This window comes from Hippocampus comes, unplaced genomic scaffold (genome assembly GCF_001891065.2).
Source record: "Hippocampus comes isolate QL1 unplaced genomic scaffold, H_comes_QL1_v1.1 scaffold37, whole genome shotgun sequence".
Taxonomy (NCBI): Eukaryota; Metazoa; Chordata; class Actinopteri; order Syngnathiformes; family Syngnathidae; genus Hippocampus; species Hippocampus comes.
This window is the reverse complement of record NW_017805535.1, coordinates 443,406-465,409: the sequence shown is the minus strand read 5'-3', so window position 1 is coordinate 465,409 and position 22,004 is coordinate 443,406. Positions and strand designations below refer to the sequence as shown.

Genomic DNA, 22,004 nt, shown 5'->3' with positions numbered 1-22,004 from the left:
TCTTGACTTCTTTATATGGTTTCAGTCATAGTGGCCGTCCAAGTGAAATGGTAACTAAAATGTGGCCCGCGCCAAAAATGAGTTTGACACCCCTGGTCTAAATGATATGACGAATATTGGCAGGGAAGCAGGGAGGCGAGGTTGTTGTGTGCACACAAAACAATTATTCATTTTCAACTGTAGAACAAAAGCAAACAAGGTAGTTGGATAAATAAAAATAAATAAATAAAAACACGCACATAAAATTAACCAAGCCCAAAAACAAGGTTTAAAGTAACCAAACAAACACGAGGACAACAACATGACTTGGCCAGACTTGAATAGGGATAAGAGAACACACAAACAAGACGTGACCAGGACAAGGAACTGAATAAGAGTGATGAGAAAGCAGGGAACTAAATACAAACAAACTGACGGAACAACTTGGATAAGACACACATGATTGAGGGAACAAACTGCAAGACACAAAGGACCGGGACAACAAGCCCAGGTGGACCCAAGAACCTAGTGAAACAGACAAAAAAAGCAACACAAGGAAAACCTGATAAAACTAAATTCTTTGATTCAAAGCCAAATTCACAAAGGCAGATCATGACTCAAATGTGTTCAATCAAGAAATCACTGAAACAGAAAACAAAATCAATTCAGACAAAAGATCTAAAAAAAAAAGCTGCAACAAAATTACACCGGCCAAAGAAATTCCAGAACTGTCGTATAATAAAGTAAATAACATCTGTCAGTCTGAAATGGGTTACAAAAGCCATATTTGAAGACTTAGGATTCGAGCGATTCATAATACTTTTGGTATACGTTTAAAACAGCTCTGTTTGTTACAAAGTGAGCATTTCTGGAGCTTGGCGAACTAATAAGATAAATCTGATGCTGTTTTCAAAAAGAGAAGCGACATTAATTACAATTTAATTTCTATGAATATGCATTTCCATTAATATGTAAAATTAGACATTACATATCATTTTGAAAGTAAAAGTACATGTTTAACAAAACCCCCCACAACATCTCTGCAATGTAATTAGGTAAAAACCTTAAAGCCATGTACGGTATGCACATGCCAGTTTTAACACATTTGTTGCCGCAAAATAGTGGTTTATAATCGAGGAAACACATTAATTAAGATGCTTTACTTTTTTCAGCTACTTCGTCCACTTTAGGCATTAATACCGACAAGAATGCCCACCGTCGACTGAATTTGTTTCGTGATATTTGTGCCAAATGTAGCATTTGAAACATGGGCTGGTTTAGGTTTGCATCTGTTTCGTCCAGGAGAGAACAATCCATGCGGTGCCGGATTGTTGCCAGGAGTGGCCCACATACAATTGCTATCTGGGAATCTATTCCCTCTTTGTCCAAATAGAAGCCCAAACATGTCTGGCCAATTCCAACCCATTCCCACTTTGACCACCTATAACCCAGGCATAGCTGATAAGTTCTTACCCATGCCTATTTAGCTATTTACCTCTTATGGCATCCAGACATGGTTGACCACTTCTAACCCATGTCCACTGAGCTCATATAAAGCCGATATGAGACCCGGACATGGGTAATCAGTTCTAATCCATGCCCAATTTGGTCATACAAAATATGGCACCCAATCACATGTTCCCGGTTTAAGCTCATTCCCAGAAAGCCCAGATGAAACCTACATGGAACCCAGTACCATCGCCCCTTCTAGCCCATGCACACTTGGTACCCTGGAAGCCCGCCTTTAACCCACGTGAGGCCCAACTGGACATATTGGCTGGGCCAAGATAATAACATACAGAATTGAATCCTGGGTAGATTGCTTTTAAGGTTTGCACTGTAACCATGAATGAATGATATGTACTGTATATCATTGAAGCTTTTTAAAAGTGAGGAGAGGTTGGGAACAGAGATAGACACAAATAAAGAGTGTAACCTATTTGTACCTAAAGAAAGGTCAATCTTTCTTGTCCACTTAAGTACTTTTTACCTGGTCAGATAGTAGGTTTAGTCTGAAATTGACTCTCACCATTTTTTCTTCACTGGTTTATTCTATTTAAACAGGTAAGGCAACACAGACACAACAGTGATGTCTTCATTGTCTAGAAAGCAGACCATGCAACAAATTGACAAAATTTTAATTCTTACTGCATGGATGACCACTCAAATAATTAAACACTGACGTAATATTTGGTCATGCCAATGAAGAGAACAATCTTAATATGCTGCACAGCAACCAGAAGGACACAATGTGACATGAATCAGCTCATTTTGCAAAGTTGGGGAGACTCGCACATGCCTTCCTGCTAGTAGAGTAAATAGTGGACGTCATTGACAGCCTCATTGATTCAGTGTGTTGCGAGTGCCTGACCCATTTCATTGTTCAGTGGAATAGAAGGTGACACAAATTAATTTGACGCATATCCATTTAGAGTGCCAGTCTAATATTTTATCCGCTTAAGCGCTGCTTTCGCAAACGCTTTCTCTTCTAATTACAAAGGGAAACATCGTCTCACTAACTCATATTTCACATGCCGTTCGATAATATGCAATTGTATAAAAGGCAAAAGTGGATATTTTGTGTTTCACCACACAGCAGGAAAAAGGAGAAGAGGCATCAGGCGGACAGCCGTGCCCTTCGACCCATAAGCCCTTCAACAACCCCCCGCCGCACAGTCGTCCTACTCATCGTTGGCATGTCATCGCACGACATTGGCTCCGCCAGACCCGCCGTCGGACCAGCGGAACTCTTCCAGTAATAACCACAACAAGCAAAAACACAAATTAAAATATAAAATATTGACTTCAGAAAAACAAAATGCACAATACAGAGAAGTGATCACTTCTGTAAGATGCAAATATTTTTGATACATACGATTTTAAAATTCCTGGGAAGAGAATCTGTGTTCTTGTTCCGACTCAAATGAAGGTGAGAGTTTATCAGTGACTGTATGCTGCATATTTGACCAATTACCATCCGTCCATTTTCAACATTGCTTATCCTGAAGAGGGTCACGGGAATTGCTGGAGACTATCTCAGCTGACTTTGGGCAGAAGGCGGAATAACCCCTGAACAGGTCACCAGTCAGTCACAAGGCACATATAGAGACAAACAGCCAGATACACCCACATTCACGCCGCCACTGAGTGGGAACCATTCACGTGCTGCTTGCACACAAGTCAGGCGAGTGTACCATGACACCATCAGCAACTTCAACAATTCCTGAAAGTAAAAAAAGTTCAACAGGAATATAAGGGGTAAATTGCAGTAACTGCCTTTGTTGGTGTCCCCATATAGCATAAGGTTTGACTTTAATGGGCAGTTTAGAAGATTCAAAGCAGGGGTGCCCATTACGTCGATCGCGATCGACCGGTAGATCGCGGACTGGTTCCAAGTCGATCGCGAGGGGTGTACAGGAGAAAAAAAACAAACAAAAAAATCCCCCAACCATTTGTGTGTCTTTGTGCATGTTCGTAATATCTTTTTTGTGTTAATGTACACTGCACCCTAATCATCCTATCAGTCTCATTTTCACAAAAAGTATTTAAAAAATTGAATATAATAAAGCAGGTAAATCTTTAACCTACGGTGACGCGTGATCTGCGTCACCGGAAGTTGTTAGCGCTCATCAGTCTGCAATTGCAGCTTGTGATCAGAGGTGTTGCGCGATAACTTTTATTGTTATCATTATTCTCATTCAGAGTTTGTTTCATGTACAATTCCCCGAGGGCCCGGGCAAAGAATAGGAATCCAAAGTGCCGAGGGAAGCACTTTAAAACGGTACGTGTGAGCTACGATAGTGAACAGGTTGCAAAAGTGCGTCGTATGCCTCTGTGCCAGGCTGTTGCTCATCATGGCATGCGCGTGCGCGGCAACGGGTTGATAGCGGGAGGTTGGATGATCGAGAAGTCGATCTTCGCTCCAAAAAGTTTGGGCACCCCTGATTCAAAGGGTATATGTGTATGTAACAGAGGCACGGATCATGGTTGTATGGATATATACAGTACATTAGCATTTAAACACTTAAATAATAGTATACAAATTGCAGTTCATTGTACCCTTCTGTTAAGGAATGAACCTCCCCACCCCAACAATTGTCACAAAAAAAAATTACTTGAAAGTGATCTAAGCCATATTACATACAAATTTACTGTGAATTAAATAAGAGAATGAGGCCGTGCCTCATTGTGCCCCAAGTAGGAATGACAACTCAAACTGGCCTGGAAAATTTATGGCACACTGTAAATGCTAACATAAACATTCATTATATATGACGACCGGCGGGCCGGTAGTCGAGTGGTTAGCACGTCGACTTCACAGTGCAGAGGTACCGGGTTCAATTCCAGCTCCGGCCTTCCTGTGTGGAGTTTGCATGTTCTCCCCGTGCGTGCGTGGGTTTTCTCCGGGTCCTCCCACATTCCAAAAACATGCATGGCAGGCTGATTGAACAGACAAAATTGACCCTAGGTGTGAGTGTGAGCACGTATGGTTGTTTGTTTCTGTGTGCCCTGCGATTGGCTGGCAACCGGTTCAGGTTGTCCCCTGCCTACTGCCCGATGATGGCTGGGATAGGCTCCAGCACCCCCCTGGACCGAGTGAGGATAAAGCGGTTCCGAAAATGAATGAATTCATGACGAGTGACCCAATTTAGCTTTTATTAACATGTTGGGAACACTGATTTTAAATTGGTAAATTGTAATTCGGGGTGAGACGAACATGCCTCAGTTTCATCCATCCAATCTTTTCTTTCTCTGAACTGAGCATACCCTCACCATCGTTGGAGGGTGGATAATATAGAGAAGAGTGCCCCCTGCTGGTCGCAACGCTGCTCTGTTATTGTATTTTCTCGAGCTACAATCTGTCCAGCCACGGATTTTTCAGATTCCTGGAGCTCTACCAATTAAGGGCGAGTCTGCCATGTCTTTTCTCCAGTGAGCTTTATAACATTTTTATATATAATATAATTGTAAACTCTTGAAAAGTGTCTTTGAGTACCATGAAAAGTGTTTTCAAAATAAACATATTATAATAATAATAATATTATTATTATTATTATGTCACATAGAAAAATAAAATCTTCAATAACAGTGATGAAATAACACGTTACAATGTATAATAATAATAATAATAATTATAATTATTATTATTATTATTATTATTATTATTATTATTATGTCATATAGAAAAATTAAATCTTCAATAACAGTGATGAAATAACACATGTTACACTGTGTACCAAGTAACTAATTGGGGGTAACCCCCCCACCCCCATAAAAAAATAAACATTTTAATTTAGCTTATAAGCGTGTGTTATTTGTCAGCACATTGGAAATCGAACAGGAACAGATTCCTCCTTAACCAAGTATAAAACTGATTACTTATTCCTTATTAAATCCATTTTTTTTTTATCAAGTGAATAGATATCACATTCATGTTTGGGGGATTTTAAAACGTGGCCATTTTTCATCTGTCGTATTTTGAAGCCAACTTACCCTTCGTTTGGCCCCTTTAATATTTAATGGGATTTTGGCCGTGAAGGACACCGCCTGCACTCTTGCCAAATGACTAAATCCTTCACTTATCAACTGAATGTTCAATGTCATAGCTTAAACAACATTTGTGAGGTGGAAATTGACCAGCATTATTTAAAACCAGACTGGATCTTTGGTTTTCAAACATGTAGGTGGTCTAGTGGTTCAACATAATCGTGCACAGTTTATAACGACCCGAGTCATAATGATTTTGAAAACGTAATGAATCTCGGTTTGAATGGAAACCATGTTCCATCATTAATGAGTGTTTTCCTCTCCTCCTTCTGTGTCTCTCTCGCCAGGACAACTGTGAACAGCTGATGCCAGTCGGCGATTGGAAGGTATGCTGCTATTGTTGTCTTAACCTCTTCAACTTTTGAGGTCCTGCCATCTGTTGAATGTCATGTTTGCCATTTCAATCCTTCTGGTGTGCTTGAGGATTTCATGCAGTACGGGTTGTCGGTTTGAAAATTAGAAAGAAAAGTCAAGGTGAAAATCATTGCCTTAAATATGCACATGCATTTTAATGCACCTTTTTAGATTCACCATTTGAAACAATGTTTTCAAAACATTTTTTTCCCAATTTAGAGGCTGGAAAAAAAAGGTTATAATGGTGACTCCATATTGGTGGGGTGTTGAAAAATATTTGTGGGTACCGGTAGTAATATTTTATAAAATTTTTATTGTTTTAGTCTCAATGTTTTTAAATATGTATTCAATATTTAATATTGAAGTAATATTTGTACTGCAGTGTGTTATTTTTAACTGAACCACAAACAAGTTGAAGTGTCAAGGAAGAAGCAATTACCCTGGCCACTGCAGCAATATTATATAAATACAAAGAGAGGAAACAAGTGAGAAATAGAGGAAAGTAAATATTTTCGAGACTGTTGACTCCATTCAGTGACTGTTCTTGTGCAGTCGCTTGACAGGACTCACCACACTTTGACTTTTAGCCACATGTATATGTGAAATTATGAACATATTTAACCCTCTCATGCACCCTGTAACGTGATAACATGGCACCTGGCTAGCTTTGTGGATTTTTTTTTCCATCTTTAGGCTCAGGGTTGGGCATCAACCCTCAAAAATCGAGTGGAAGCGGGACAAAAATGTTTCCACTTGTTCAAATTGAAAAATGTTGGTTCCTAGTTTTGATGCCTCGTCTGCCGACCCACTGAAAAAAACCCCAACAAAAAAACGCACTGCTCCTCCTGAATCTGAGACGCGATTTCCCCACGGACCCTCCTCTCCAGCTCCTCTGAATAGACGAGTGGTTCTTAACCTGGGGTTCGGTGAATCAGTCTCAGGGGTTTGATGAAGACTAAGACACCCGACTCAACATGTCATTTAGTTGAGTGCTTGGCCATCACTGGCTGCAGATGATCACATTACATTGCTTGTCCAATCAGTGCTGCAGGAAATGTATTTTGCTCAGTCGTCAACGTGTGACTGTCGTGATAGTATGTCGTGTGATTTATTTTATTTTTTTAATGTTTTAACACATGCTATGTGAGCAAAGAAAGGAAGTGGTCAGACCAATATGTAAAACATGGATTCACATACATCAACGAACGTGATGGGACTCAGCGTCCTATCTGCTTGATTTGTCATGCCAAGTTGAGCAACTCTCGTATCGCACCGGCAAAACTGAAGGAACACTTCTCAAATCATATTTTTATTTTTCACTAAAGGATTGGTGGATCTGCATATGAACCGGTTGGGTTCGGTACCTCTAACAAGTTTAAGAACCACTGGAATAGACCTTACCAGGGAGGCTGATGAGTGTGATTCCTCTGTTGTTTGAACACACCATCAGTCCGCTTTCTTAAAAAGAGGAACCAGCACCACGGTTGTTAAAATTCAAAGGCACTGTCCTCAATGCCCATGCGATGTTGCAGAGGCGCGTCAACCCGGAAAACCCCACAACATCCAGAGCTTTGAGGAACGTCAAGAGGATCTCATCCACCCGCAGGGCTTTGCCACTGAAGAGCTTTTTAACCACTTTGGTGACTTAAACCCCAGAGATTGGGGAGCCCACCTCAGAGTCTCCAGACTCTCTTTCCTCTAAGGAAGGCATGTTGGTGGAATTGAAGATGTCTTCGAACGATTCTGCCCACTGTGCACAGTGCTAATGGTGCCCTGCTTCACGCTCCTGAGACGCTGGACGGTGGACCAGAATTTTCTCTAAGCCGTCCGGAATGACTTGTTGATTAATTGATTTTTTTTTTACACCTCCAATTTCAACCTCAGTGTTTTCGTCACATCTTTATGACGTAATAATGGTGAAAAGCAAGCAAATAGATGTTTTAACTCTCCTATTCTCATTTCTTTCACCTACTGTAGTGTCCAACATACATTACAGTATAATCAAAGGTTGTATTTTTGTTGTTTTCATCTCATTATCCAATGGTTCACTTATTTTATGCTATTTCTATACTGGGGTGAATTTGAATTGATTGTTAAAGAATTTTGAGGGGCCAAGGAAATAAAATATATTGTCAAAGGGCCTAAGCAACGGCACCTCGCATTATTGCGGTTCATCTTTCGCGGATTTTTTTTTCCTAGTGTAATTTTAAAAACAAAAATGGAAAAAAAAAATGCAGGCCAGCTGACTTAAGTTTCATCCTTGTTTCTTCCATAGATTTTCTAAACAGGTCTATTTGACCCACAATATAGCAGGAGGGTCAAAACAGTTACCAGTACATCGCAAGTGACTTTGTTCTTCTTCCGCATCCTTGTCTCAACAAAAAACCCTCCCCTCACTACACTCAAACTAGATGGTTGGTTAATACCAACATTATTAGTTTATTACATGTGATTTTGTGTTTGTTTTAAAATCAACATTAGGATGCTCTTTGCTATCTGGCTTATCTAGTGAATCCACCGATGGTTCCAAGAATGAATTTCTGTTTTCTGCCGCAGTTGATTTGACTCGATGTGACATCGATGTGTACGCTGTCATTATGACTCCCACGTAGATTCACAGCCTTGTGGAGCGATGCTGAACCCAAAGCTGGCACGTAGCCTTGAAGCTGATATGTGGCCGTGGTGCTGATGAGAGAGGACGCGTAAAAGACTGCCAGTACATTGTATCCAATTGTATGATGGAGAGGCAGAGTTCTGGCCAATCCTCACATGCGTACACCACCCCCTCCGTGTTATTGTTGCCTATAGCGTGTCAGAGGGATGAGAGCCGGGGGGGGGCGGCATCGGCTTTAAAGTCTGGGTGCGGGTTGCTTCCAAGCAGACAAAGACACTGCAGCAGTGCGCAGCATCTATCATCCGCCGTCTTCGTTCTCCAGCAGGTGCTGACCAGAATCTAGTCCCTTAAAACAGGAGAGGCCTGGCTGTCTGCATCTTTCCTCCTTTTGTTTAGCCACTGAGAGAACATTTACTGTGGAATCATGCCTGAATGCTGGGACGGGGTGAGTGGACTGGATTCAGGCTATGTTGTATGCTGTGGCGAGTGATGCGAGTGATGCGGTATGAGTGATGAAGGTTGTGGTATGCTGCATCGGTGAGCGGCATGTGATTGGAATTTATCACTGTGGATAAATTGGATTTGATGAAAATAAAAATAATATTATAATATGTTTTTTTTTTTTTGTAAAATATGTACACAGAAGGAGTAGTTGCAGAATAAATAAGAACATTTAAAAACTCCAGAGTGGCATTTTCAGGCTGCTACGGTATGTACAGTGTAATGCCGCTTGACACTTTGTTTTCATGCCGAGCTGAAACTGCAGTGTCAGAGCAAATCATGGGTCATTCTGTTCATTTGGCCCACTGACATACTTAAGTATGCCACAACGGGTGATCTTTTCCTCTGCGGATAAATGTGTGTACATGTAGTTGCGCATGGGCATACGTGCCTGTTGAAAGAAAGCATACAGCCTCTTTGTAGCCATTTTGTTCACCTTGAAATGAACAAATATGTGTGCAAAAATTGATCATATTTCCGTGTTTTTGGTGGTGACGCGTTGATGAGTGAAAATTGATCATGTCAAGGGGTCCAGGCAGAAAATCATTTTCTTCTGCGTCATAAGAGCCATCTCTCATGATTCTCCCTTCTCGACATCTGAAGGTCATCAAGTTAGCACCTTCTTAAGACTGTGTTTACCATTTGTAATCCAATCCTAAAAACAATTTTCTAAAAAGTAAGTACCACAAATAAAACGGCAATTCTCCCTTGTGTTGATCCTGAATTAATAAGTTCATGTCCGAGTTCGGTCGTAGCGCATGGCGGTCTGACTGCAATTCTATCTGTGGCCAAGGGTGAGAAGGTCGGGGGGTTATGCAGCGTTGCTCATCATTCAGCTCCAATAATAGTGAGTCATTTGGACATTATGTAAATAACTTCATGACGAATGTGTTATCACGTTGAATTAAAATTGTGGCGCATGCAGCATCTGATATGCTATCTGGAGGTGTCGATCAACAAGAGGTGGTTGGAGAGATGTTTTCCTGATGGAGTGCGACATACCGATAGGAAGAGAGGAGACATGAGCAGAATGAAGGCCTTGGTGCCGACCCGTCACTTGAACTTTCGCCACAGTTCAAGACTGAAACTTGTCAATATGTTTGACCTGCGTGTTCTTTCTTTGTGTGGTTGCGTAAACATGTGTCTTAACCTCCTTTCAAATTTTGATGGCTCTGATCGACTGACAAAGTGTGGGTCAGGTCTATGACTGATTGCAGAACGTGTTCTTTATAAAGTGCTCAAAGCCATCTTTATTGCCCTCAGCACAGAGACAGACTCGTTTTGGATGAATACTCAATTTATTATTTCTACTTCTATTAATTCTACATGAGTGGATGTTTTTGTTTGAACAAGCGTGTTTTCCTCTACAGGAACATGATGTTGAGACCCCTTATGGGATGCTCCATGTGGTTATCCGCGGGGCGCCCAAAGGGAACAAGCCTGCTATCCTTACCTATCATGATGTGGGACTCAACCGTGAGTAGTGTGGATTTCGTCCTTGACAGATGTGCCAGTGTGATTTTTTTTTTATTCGTTTTGTTTTTTAATAAAGATGTTTTTTTTGCTCGCTTCTCATGATAATTGGCTACATCGACAGCTGCTTTCACTCACACATAAACGCATGCACATGCACAAAGTGAGAAATTCAAATCGCCAGGGTGACAGCTACGATAAATCGAAACACAAATAAGACAAGCAACACGTTTATTTTTAAAGGTGAAAACGATTTTTTTTCTTTTCTGTAGAAACTCAATAATCTACATGTATTAAATATCCGTAATACATACACATATGTTTGAAATTTGAATTGGGGTTAGTGTACCTTGTAGGCATAGATTGTCATCATAGGCCAATTTCCATACTAGCTGAAAGTAATAAATTCTTATTTGAAATTCTTTATGTTAACAAATGATTTGCATTTGATGATGTTGTTGTTCTCACTAAAAGCTAAACTGTGAGTTGAGATGTGGCCGTCCCGCTGTAAATGTAAATGTTCAAGGTCGCAGCAATGTGTACAAATTTGAAAAGACAGCGACCTATAACGTGACAAAAGACAGCAAGCCAGATACGAAATATGATGAAAAGCAGGGTTGGTATCGACAAAAATAAAAATGTCAAAGGGGCCAAATGAACAAATGAGCGGGTAAAACAGTGTTGGAAAGTAGGTCAGAAAAACATCCATGTCCTGTGGAGGGAGGCGGGGCGGAGCCAGCAGCAATGCAGATGCTTTATCCAGAGAGGTTGGGGGGTTGAGAATAGTGTGCTATAGTGGAAGCGCCGCAGATCTGCCTCTTTGCTGTTTGTTCCTAAAGGTAATGGTAATTTTGGCATGAAAAGTAACCTCAAATATACAAACATATCAAATTAGACCCCTGAATCAGTGGAGATTATAACACATTGAAAAACGACATCGTTGACCGAAATACGCAGCAGAACAGATCAGATGATTGGCATTCACAACCAGGCAATTTGAAAATACATTCATATTCATCTCCATTACAACATAGTCCTGCCAGTAACTCGGTGAAAAGGACATAAAAGGAAAACAAAAGAGGACCTGAATGTAAAAAGGAGAACATTTCAATTGATTCAGGAATAGAAATGAGGTCAGAGACCACAACTGCAAAATAATCCAGAGATGCATTTGTGTGTGGTGACAGGACTGCAGAGAAAAGATGAGTAAAAGAGAGAGAGAGAGAGAGAGAGAGAGAGAGAGAGAGAGAGAGAGAGAGAGAGTAAAAAACAGTGCTGAGGGAGAAAGTAGGTCATGGAGTCAGTGAAAGTGCAAACTGTAAATTGCTGATGGATATTCAAAGAGAAAAAATTCTCACCTCGAGTATGTCCGTATGCAGCTTAGATGTTCTCGGCTACATCACTGAATGGGATCAAATGACATGTATTGTACCTGGAGTAAAAAAGAAAGACGCAGTGTGCCCGGAGCTTCCTCTATTTTCCGTCCGTAACCCAGATGTCAGGCGAATTAAACCATTTAATTAACGCTGCTCCGTTCAAGCCTAAGGATACAATGTTTCTGCATGGTTTCACCGAGTCTGACATGCATGCAGGCTGAAAGCAGGCCCAACCAAAGGGAATAGAGAGGGGGGGACGCATGGAGGGCTGACATCTATTATCCAAACCATGTTCCAGTGAAGTTGGATGTTGCGTTTAACATAAATCAAAACAGAATGCAATAATTTGCAAGTCACGTTCAACCTATATTTGACTGGATACAATACAGAGGCAAGATATTTCATGTTCAACCGGCTAAACTTTATTGTGTTTATTGTGTTTAGCAAATAATCATTACCGGTAATTATGTATTTTTTGGCTGCAACATGTTCCAAAAAAAGCAGGGACAGCGTCATGTTTACCACTGTGTTACATCACCTTTTCTTTTAATAGCATTCAATCAACATTTAGACACTGAGGACACTAATTGTTGAAGCTTCGTAGGTGGAATTCTTTCCCATTCTTGCGTGATGCACAGCTTTAGCTCTTCAAAAGGCCGAGTTCTCCATTGTGGTATTTTACGCTTCATAAAACGCCACATTTTCAATGGGAGACAGGTCTGGACTGCAGGCAGACCAGTCTAGTACCCGCACTCTTTTTCTATGAAGCTTGTAACAATTACAGAATGTGGTTTGGCATTGTCTTGCTGAAATAAGCAAGGGCGTCCATGCAAAATATGTTACTTGGATGGCAGCAAATGTTTCTCCAAAAGCTGTATGTAGCTTTCAGCCGAAATGGCGCCTTCACAGATGTGTAAGATACCCATGTCACTGGCACTAACACAGCCTCATACCATCACAGATGCTATCTTTTGAATTTTGTGTCCATAACAGTCTGGATGGTTCTTTTCCTCTTTGGTGAGCAGGACATGACGTCCACAATTTCCAACAACAATTTGAAATGTGGATTCATTCGACCACAGAACACTTTTCCACTTTGCATCAGTTCATCTTAGATGAGCTTGGGCCCAGAGCCGGCGGTGTTCCCGGGTGCTGTTGATAAATGGCTTTTGCATAGCCTAGTTTTTAAGTTAAACTTGTAGGTACAGCACCGAACCATATTTACGGACATCATTTTTTATTTTAAGGGTTCCTGAGTCGCTCACATATTGATGGCGGTTTTTGATGAGGTATCACCTGAGGTATTGAAAGTTTCAGGCATTCAATGCTGGTTTTCGGTCTTGCCGCTTCTGAAGAAATCACCGCGGATTCTCTGAACCTTTTCATGTGATATTATGGGTAATGAAATCCCCAAATTTCTTGCAACTGTATGTTGTGGAATATTGTCCTTCAACTATTATCTCAGGCAGTTGTTCACAAAGAGGTGAACCATCTTTCCCTGTGAATGATTGAGCAATTCAGGTAAGCGCCGTTTCGACCCAATTGTAGCACCTACCTGTTCCCAGTTAGCCTGTTCACCTGTGGGATGTTTCAAACAGGTATTTGACTCAACTCTCTCAGGTTTTTTTGCCACTTGTCCCAGCTTTTTTGGAACCTTCTTCCAGGCGTAAAATTCAACGTTCATGATTATTTGCTCTAAACGACATTTATCAATTGCCAGATTAAATATCTTGCCTTTGTTGTGTATTCAATTAAATATAGGTTAAAGATGATTCGCAACTTATTGTATTTAATATTATTGTTAACCACTGTGACATTACACAGTTTGCATTAGCGCTGTACTTAAGCACAGAAAACAAAAACAAAAAAAAAATCAGATTGTTGTGTAACCAGCCTGCCACTAAATAAGCCTGACACTCACTCACATTACTCCAAAACAAGTAGTTCAAGGGGAAGTCAACTCTCACAATTTTTTGACAAGAATATGTTCGATGCAGTCACACTAGTCTCTAAAAACGGAATTCTGATTCATATTGCGTACGTGGAATATGAGTTGAATTAGCTTCGGAAAACAGGTGAGCTGCGATTGATCGTTACCTGAGCCCTGAGCAACTGTGATGCCATTTTCACCCAACAGAAATTGGCAAACTGGACACCCCTTGAGACAGTTTAAAAAATGGGTGGCTTTTGCTGCTTAAACCATATTCCACAAACAGTCTGAATCAGAATGCCGTGTTTAGGCTAGTGAAGGTGCATAAAACATATTACTGTCAAGAAAATATTTGGGTTGACCTCCCCTCGAACCAGGTCACAGAATTAAAATTGAAGCATGTGGTACATCTCAAAAAGGGATCGCATTCCTCGGCTCATCAGACTGCAATCTGCTTTTTCTTTCCCTTCTGCAGACAAATTATGCTTCAATTCTTTCTTCAATAATGAGGACATGCAGGAGATCACCAAGCACTTTGTGGTTTGCCACGTCGACGCTCCGGGGCAGCAGATTGGAGCGTCACAGTTGCCACAAGGGTACATCAAAGCGGATTTGTACAAATATGCATATTGTACTTCATCCACTTTATTTAAGAACAAAAAAACACTCCATTTGGATTTAGACTGCTGGTTTGATCGACGAGTGACTAATGCAACAATTTTAAAGCTTCGTCACTGACGTGGGGCCGTGGTCTTTACATCTCCTCTCCTTCCACAGGTACCAGTATCCCACTATGGACCAGTTGGCGAGCATGCTTTCCACTGTGGTGCAGCATTTTGGGTTGGTGCACTTAAACATTTCATTCATACTGTACAACACCATGTTTTCGAGTCTTGCTGTTTACTGGGACATCGTGTTCTTGTTTTTCTGGCAAAGATGATCTACTCTATTTCTGTGCTGCGCTGCAGGAAATCTGTTCGTTAAAATGCCTTTGAGTTACACACTTGCACACACCCACAGACATTCACGAGAGCCAGGATTACTTATTTGAAATTCACTCCGGTCTCCGGAATTGATGTTTTTTTAAAACAGTCTCAACAAATGCAGGTACGTCTTTGTCCGTCTCTGTGCCTTCTGTTCTTCAGTTCGACTCGAGAGGCGTTCAAGACCGCCTCCGAAAAACATAAACTAACGATTACTTCAATGAAACTACGAAAATTTAAATTAATACATTAAAACTGAAAAGCAAGCGAGGATATCACCAAATAAATTCTATAGCCCCCCCCCCCACAGAATTTATATTGTGATTTCCTCATTTGTGAATACACAACAAAGCAATAAATAACTACTACTGACATCTGATCGTTCTGTTGGAGCTATGATCAAGGAAATGCCAAAGCGTTTTTCAGAGGCGGTCATGAATGCCTCTCGAGTTGAACGGAAGAAGAGAAGGCACAGAGATGGACAAAGACATACAGTGCCTGTACTGTACGTCTTTGTCCGTCTCCGTGCCTTGTTCATGGCCGCCTCTGAAAAACGTAAATTAATGATTACTTCAGTGAAACTACGAAGAAAATCAAGTGAGGAAATCACAAAATAAGTTCTGTACGGGGAGGGATATAGAATTTATTTCATGATTTCCTCGCTTGATTTTCTGTTTTGATGCATTATTTTCAATTTTCGTAGTTTCATTTAAGTACAGTAATAGTTAATTTACGTTTTTCAGAAGCGGTCATGAATACCTCTCGAATTGAACGGACACCTCTCGAGTTGAATGGAAGGAGCGTAGCACCATCTAGTGGAAGCATTGTAGATTGCGCCTTATAGATGCGTCCAATGTATGAAAAAAAAAAGACAAAATAGCCATTTATTGAAGGTCCGCCTCATAATCCAGTGCGCCTTTTAGTGCGGAAAATACGGTATATACAGTCGTATACAGTATGTGAAAATTGTGTTGTACAACTATGCATAACTACAATACTCAAAAGCTGACATCTATTGTGTCTTGAAAAAAAAAAACATTCGCAATCATTGACCTGTTTTTAGATTCAAGAGTATCGTTGGGATTGGAGTCGGAGCTGGATCGTACATCCTGGCCAAGTTTGCTGTGAGTCCAATTCAGTTATTGTCGAGAGATTTGCGGTACAGTGATCCCTTGCTATTTCGCGGTTCGTTTATCGGGCTTCAGTGCATCGTGGATTTTTTCAAACAATCATTAAAAAAAAAACAAAAGATTTTTTTTTTTTTTTTTTTGAAGTCCGCAAAAATCAGTGTCTAAGTGTTGTTTACTATGCGTGCTAGTGTGTGCGCACTCTGCTCAAGCACGGAAGGTCCACATGGGACACGGCCTCCATTATCATGAGGTTTAGTTGATTAAAAAAAAAGAGAGGGAGAGAGAGAGAGAGACAGAGAGAGAGAGAGAGAGAGAGAGAGAGAGAGAGAGACTTATCAGAACAAAAGCAGGTCTCTCCATCTTTAATTGTCCAAACAACCTTAATTTAATTTACAGTGCAATACTTGACGTGCAATACTGTTTTCATGTGCAATACTGTCTTACTGTGTCCTTACTGTGCAATACTGCTCGATGTGCAATACTATTTCGATGCTGAAGCCACTACCTCAAGACCTCAAGTGCTAAGCTACTCTTATCCTGTGTCTTTCCTTGCTCTTACTTTCTCTACAATAAGCCGCTCTCGCACAACTCCAATTGCCCCACGGGGATAAATCAAGTTTTCTGAATCTGAATCTGAATTGACTAATCATAAACACGTCTGCTGCAAGCTTGCAGGGATCGCTGGCCTGTGTGTGTGTGTGTGTGTGTGTGTGTGTGTGTGTGTGTGTGTGTGTGTGTGTGTGTGTGTTGGTGCGCTCTGCTCAAGCGCAAAGGCCCACGTGGGGCAATTTTTTTTATATGTATGTCAATTGGTCGCTACTTCGCGGATTTTCGTTTATCTCGGGTGGTTTTGGTCCCCATTATCCGCGATAAACGAGGGATTACTGTATTTCCTGAAAGGAGCCAAGCTGTGAACCCCCAAAATGTTTCTGTATTTAGCTCATCTTCCCTGACCTGGTGGAGGGCTTGGTTCTGCTCAACATTGACCCCAATGGCAAAGGATGGATTGACTGGGCTGCCACAAAGGTACCTGACAGAATGTTTCCTGTGACTGATTTCCATTTCTAAACTGTGACACACACAACATAGGGATGTTTCGCAGCATACTGTTCATACCATGCAACATGCAATCGCTGTCCTTCCACTAGCTGTCAGGACTGACGAGCACCCTGCCAGACACTGTCCTGCCACATCTTTTCAGTCAGGTATGTTGAGGAGTCCTTGTAGCACACCAGCCTTTTGCGCAAGAGCCAGAAAGTCATGAAGCTTTTTATTTGGATACAGGAGGAGCTGATGAACAACACAGAGCTGGTGCAGAGCTACCGGCAACAGATCAACAACACCATCAACCAGTTCAACCTGCAGCTTTTCTGGAACATGTACAACAGGTAGAATGCTGGTTCGATTGTCGTTTCAAGACGTATGTATACGTTATCCTGGACGATCAAGCATCTCCACAGACAGCATGTTCATCATTATTATGACTTGTGATCTTCAACCCTCACTCGGAAGTCTTTCTGACCTAAGCCCAACCCAAAGGTACTCTTCGGAGACAAAGCAACTGTCAAAGAGCATAATATTCGACTCTTCTTGTCCTTTCTAGTCGGAGGGACTTGGAGATGAACCGCAGTGGGACTGTGCTGAATGCCAAAACCCTGAAGTAAGTCCAACACACCTGAATTTATTCTGGAATGAGTGGATGGAAATTTCAATTCCTTAATTCAGTCATGAAGTAGTAGAAACGTCAGCGGCAAAGTCACGTTTATTTGATTTTTATCCGAAAATTATATTCAGAAAAATCAATGTGCACATTGGCTAAGTAAAATGCTTTCCATAATTGGTGGGTTTGTTTTAGGTGCCCGGTTATGTTGGTTGTGGGAGACAATGCCCCTGCTGAGGAAGGAGTGGTGAGTCCCATTTTTGTTCCTTTTCTACATAATAACAAAAAAAAAAAAATGCTTTTCCAATTGTCTCCTCTTGAGGCATGACTCCTTTCTCAAGTAGATCTTTTGAGGAATCGTAACCGCAAACAATGCGGTAATTGTCTACATAATTTAATAACAGCATTAATGTACATACTGTATCATGAACATGAGCACCGGTTGAGCTCTGGCTGCACAAGTTACAAAAGCGCAAAAACCATATTGTAAAATCAATCCCAAAATCTGACAAAACAAAATGAACGACACCACAGCACATCATCCATGCTAATATATTTTTAAATGAGGCACTGTTATTGTCCTGTGTTGTCCTTATGCATTGTTGTGAAATCATGAAAAAGTGACTGTGAATATTTAGAGTTCTGAAGACGATTCAAGAGATGTCATCCTTGATTTTGCACCTAATGGGGCTGAATCGATATCAGGGACCCTGTTGCCCACCAGTCCCCATGAACCACACAAATAGCCTGCAGGCCTGTTCAACCCATCGCTCACCGGTGATGGAACGTTGCGATTTCCTAGGAATGTTATCGATCATTTGGACATGTAAACACGTGCGTAGATTTATTGAAATAATGTGCTGATATTTATCCATTTCCTACCAAATCATTCTTGATAATGTTTGTGAGACATTATTTGCATGAACAATTGTCTTTACACAGAGGAAAATCATTAATTATGAACAAAAACAAACAATTCAAGGTCATTACCCACACATTTCATACTACAGATATGGGGGCATGTAAAATCGACAAAGTTCGGTTTTGATGTCATTTTTTTTGTCGACAGCAAGTGTCAAAATGACCGACCCCCAGAAATGGATGAAAATGGGTCGATATTGCTGCTTAATTCATATTTCACAAACACAATATTAATCGGAATGCTGTGTTTAGACTAGTCAGGGTGCACAGAACATATTTTGTTGAAAAACTTGTTGACTTCATCTTTGGTTGGTTGGTCTAATATGGTTCACTATTTGTGTTCTGTGCAATGTTATTCATGTTTGGATGGAAATGCAGTTCATGACTACATTTCCTACCCAAAGCAAAGCAGATCAGTTAGACAGCCTGGATAAAACTCACCACAAGCATATACTTCCCTCTTGTTGTCGTGTCTGTTTGTCCATTTGCATGAGTGGGTGTCTGTTGCCTTTGTAGGTGTGCGTGCGTGTGTGCATGCATGCATGCATGTGTTCTGTTGGGGGCCAGATGGTCTCATTTTGACTCCGAGGGCTCTCAATTTGAAAATGGTGCAAGTGCTGCGTATATGCTTCTGCTCTATGCGGAAACTTAAATCAAACCCGTCGAATCAAAAGCAGGAGGAGTAAGATGCAGTCAAGCGGGGGGATAAGGCTGGATGTTGCTTCAGCAACTGCAGAATGGCGGTGAGATAAAAACATCAAAAGAGGCAAAATGTAAAAAAAAAAAAAAAAGTCTTTTTTTTTTTTTTTTGATGTGACAGATGGAGGTCATCTCCACTGATGTGAACAATTGAGGCAGTGTTTGCCTCTAAATATATCACAGTCCTTTACTTGAAATCAGCAAAGGGTGGGGGAGAGAAGGGAACATGGTAACGGGTGCTAACAAACATGTTTTATTGTCTTCTGTATAAGATGGCATTTGAAATTCAAAAAATGATTTGGCAATCTATTTGGGGGATTTGGATTAAACTCAGCAGGATTCAGTGAGCGAAATCATGCCCTTCGCAAATAGCAATGTTTGTGTGCCTGCGTGTGTATGTGTGTGGAATGAGTCATCACTGCAGCACGCTGCAGTATCTGGGTCACTCATAGTCCCTTTTATAATGGAGCATATGCTGTTGATGTCGTCAATTCATTTGCAAATCATTGTCTTTTTCAAAGTGACAGTTCAATCACAGCGATGTCAAACTTTTCTTGTGAATGAGGTTGCTTATTCTGTTGAACTTGGTCTCCAGGTTGAGTGCAACTCCAAGCTCGACCCAACCAACACCACCTTCCTAAAGGTAACCACGACGCATGCATATTATTATGCATTATCTGAATCATAATGTACATGGAATGTGTAATCACGGCCACGATGGGCATCTGTTATTGTTTACTGTGACAAAAACATGAACAACTTTTTCATCGACTTAGAATTCCACTTTTACTCCACTGGAATTCAAATAACAGAATGAAATTATAATCCAAGCATTTCATATCCGTTCTTGTAGTCATCATGCTCAAGATCAGAATCTTCAGCATCACTGCTGCTTGTTTCTTTAAGCGAAATAATAGCTGCCATTGTCAATTATAACCTCAGAATACTTAATTTATTGTCTTTGAATGCTGGATTTATCCAAACATGCTGCATTAACACAATATGGTCAGAAGTTTTTGGGAATCATCATGTTGCATATACAAGTGGTCCTCAAACACTGTGGCCCGGCCTCTTGTACTGGGCAGCACAGGGGTTTAAAAAAAACAAAACAAAACAAAACATTTGTTTCCTGTGTGTGTGTGTGTGTGTGTGTGTGTGGGTGTGTGTGTGTGTGTGTGTGTGTGTGTTGTGTGACCAACCACTTCTTTATTTTTTTTACCATAATTGGGGATATTTTTTTCTGTGGAGCAGGATGGGGCAGGTGTGAAAATCAACCTCTAATCTTCCAATAGATATTCATTTTACCACACAGTTTTTATATTAAAAAAAAATCACAATAATTCTGTCGAGGTGCCATAGATGATGCCGGCAGAAGTCCGTGATGGTAAAACTTGACGATACAAGCACAAACTAAGTTAGTGTATGAAGCCACCTAAAAGTGCAGAGAACTTTTCAGTTTCAGAGAACATTTTTTCATGGCCTTTTCCTTTTCTCATGACAGATGGCTGACTCTGGTGGACTCCCCCAGCTTACACAGGTAACACACTAACCGAACATGGCACACTTCGTCAAGTTCCTCAAGTTTCATGTGGTTGTTTTGTTTTCACAGCCTGGGAAGCTCACTGAAGCGTTCAAGTATTTCCTTCAAGGAATGGGCTACAGTAAGTATCCTGACCCCCAGTAACTGCCGTAGGCAATATTTTGTCTTTATTGCTGTCTTTTTGGTCACAATATGTTTGTAGAAATGCACCTTAGTGGTAGTATTCAGGATTTGAGGCCAGGTTTTGTTCAGAGAGACACAAGTTGAATTAATGTTGGCCTCTGTCTCCCTTGCCCTGTTCTCTCAGTCGCTTATGTGAAGGATCGGAGGTTGAGTGGAGGGCCAGGTACTTCCTCCTCCACATTCACCTCTGACCTCTTACTGCTGCCCTGTATGATGCTCTTTTCAAACACGTATTTTGTTTGGTTTTTAATGCAGTGTCTTGGGATGTTTCTGAACCTTTTATTATTTTTTTAATTGTCATTTTTTGGCATTTGCAAGACCTAAAGGCCCTCCATCTCTGAATATTTTTTCCTTGAGTGGAAAAATATACTGTCCTTTGTTTTCCTCCCCTCATCATGCCATTTCCAAAACTGCTCTTTGCATGGCCCTTAATGAGCTTTTGGCAAGGCCTTGCTGATTGCATTCATGACAAATGCAAATATTTTTTAAATACCATGATGAAGAACTGCAATTTCAATATTCTTTATATATTATTGATAGCCATAAATATATCTCTCCATATAGATACATACTGTGTATTCATATACACTACTCACAAAAAGATCGGGATATTTGGCGACAGTGACATAATATCATGAAAGTAGGACATTTGAGTAGAAGAATGCACTGGGGAGTTCCTCATCTCAACCAATTCATTGAAACAAAAGTTAACAACAATGGTGGGTACACCACAACAAAAAAATGTCAACGTCTCGATAACTCATCATGTGCCCTTGAGCATCAATTACAGCTTGACGACGACGTCTCATGCCGTTCACAAGTCGACTTATTGTCTGATGAGGCATCCCACTCTTCTTGAAGGACAGCCCTCGGGTCATTGAGGTTCTGGGGTGCAGAGTTTCGAGCCTCTACACGGTGACTCAGCTGATCCCGGTGGTTTTCAATAGGATTCAGGTCTGGAGAAAGTGCAAGCCATTCCATTTCCGGTACACCAGTCTCCAACAGCCGTTCCCTGATGATGGGACCTCGATGAGCTGGAGCATTGTTGTCCATGAAGATGAAATTTGTGTCTTGTTCATGAAGAGGCACAACCACTGGATGAATAATGTTATTC

General features: G+C 40.9%; 1 protein-coding gene across 4 annotated transcripts in view; it reads left to right on the top strand.

The window, feature by feature from the left end:
• Nucleotides 1–22,004, top strand: part of ndrg4 (NDRG family member 4) — a 55,363-nt gene that overhangs the window by 30,277 nt on the left and 3,082 nt on the right. Inside the window, exons 3-17 of one of the 4 annotated variants that reach the window (XM_019878145.1) lie at nucleotides 2,576–2,734; nucleotides 5,814–5,852; nucleotides 10,366–10,471; nucleotides 14,250–14,370; nucleotides 14,552–14,614; nucleotides 15,821–15,881; nucleotides 16,827–16,913; nucleotides 17,036–17,092; nucleotides 17,172–17,275; nucleotides 17,491–17,547; nucleotides 17,743–17,794; nucleotides 19,763–19,810; nucleotides 20,669–20,704; nucleotides 20,777–20,828; nucleotides 21,015–21,053. In XM_019878145.1, the coding sequence (XP_019733704.1) occupies nucleotides 2,576–2,734; nucleotides 5,814–5,852; nucleotides 10,366–10,471; nucleotides 14,250–14,370; nucleotides 14,552–14,614; nucleotides 15,821–15,881; nucleotides 16,827–16,913; nucleotides 17,036–17,092; nucleotides 17,172–17,275; nucleotides 17,491–17,547; nucleotides 17,743–17,794; nucleotides 19,763–19,810; nucleotides 20,669–20,704; nucleotides 20,777–20,828; nucleotides 21,015–21,053 (1,081 nt within the window). Of the gene's footprint in view, nucleotides 1–2,575; nucleotides 2,735–5,813; nucleotides 5,853–8,709; nucleotides 8,940–10,365; nucleotides 10,472–14,249; nucleotides 14,371–14,551; nucleotides 14,615–15,820; nucleotides 15,882–16,826; nucleotides 16,914–17,035; nucleotides 17,093–17,171; nucleotides 17,276–17,490; nucleotides 17,548–17,742; nucleotides 17,795–19,762; nucleotides 19,811–20,668; nucleotides 20,705–20,776; nucleotides 20,829–21,014; nucleotides 21,054–22,004 lie in introns of those variants that run through there. The other 3 variants (XM_019878146.1, XM_019878147.1, XM_019878148.1) reach the window with 3 other exon arrangements.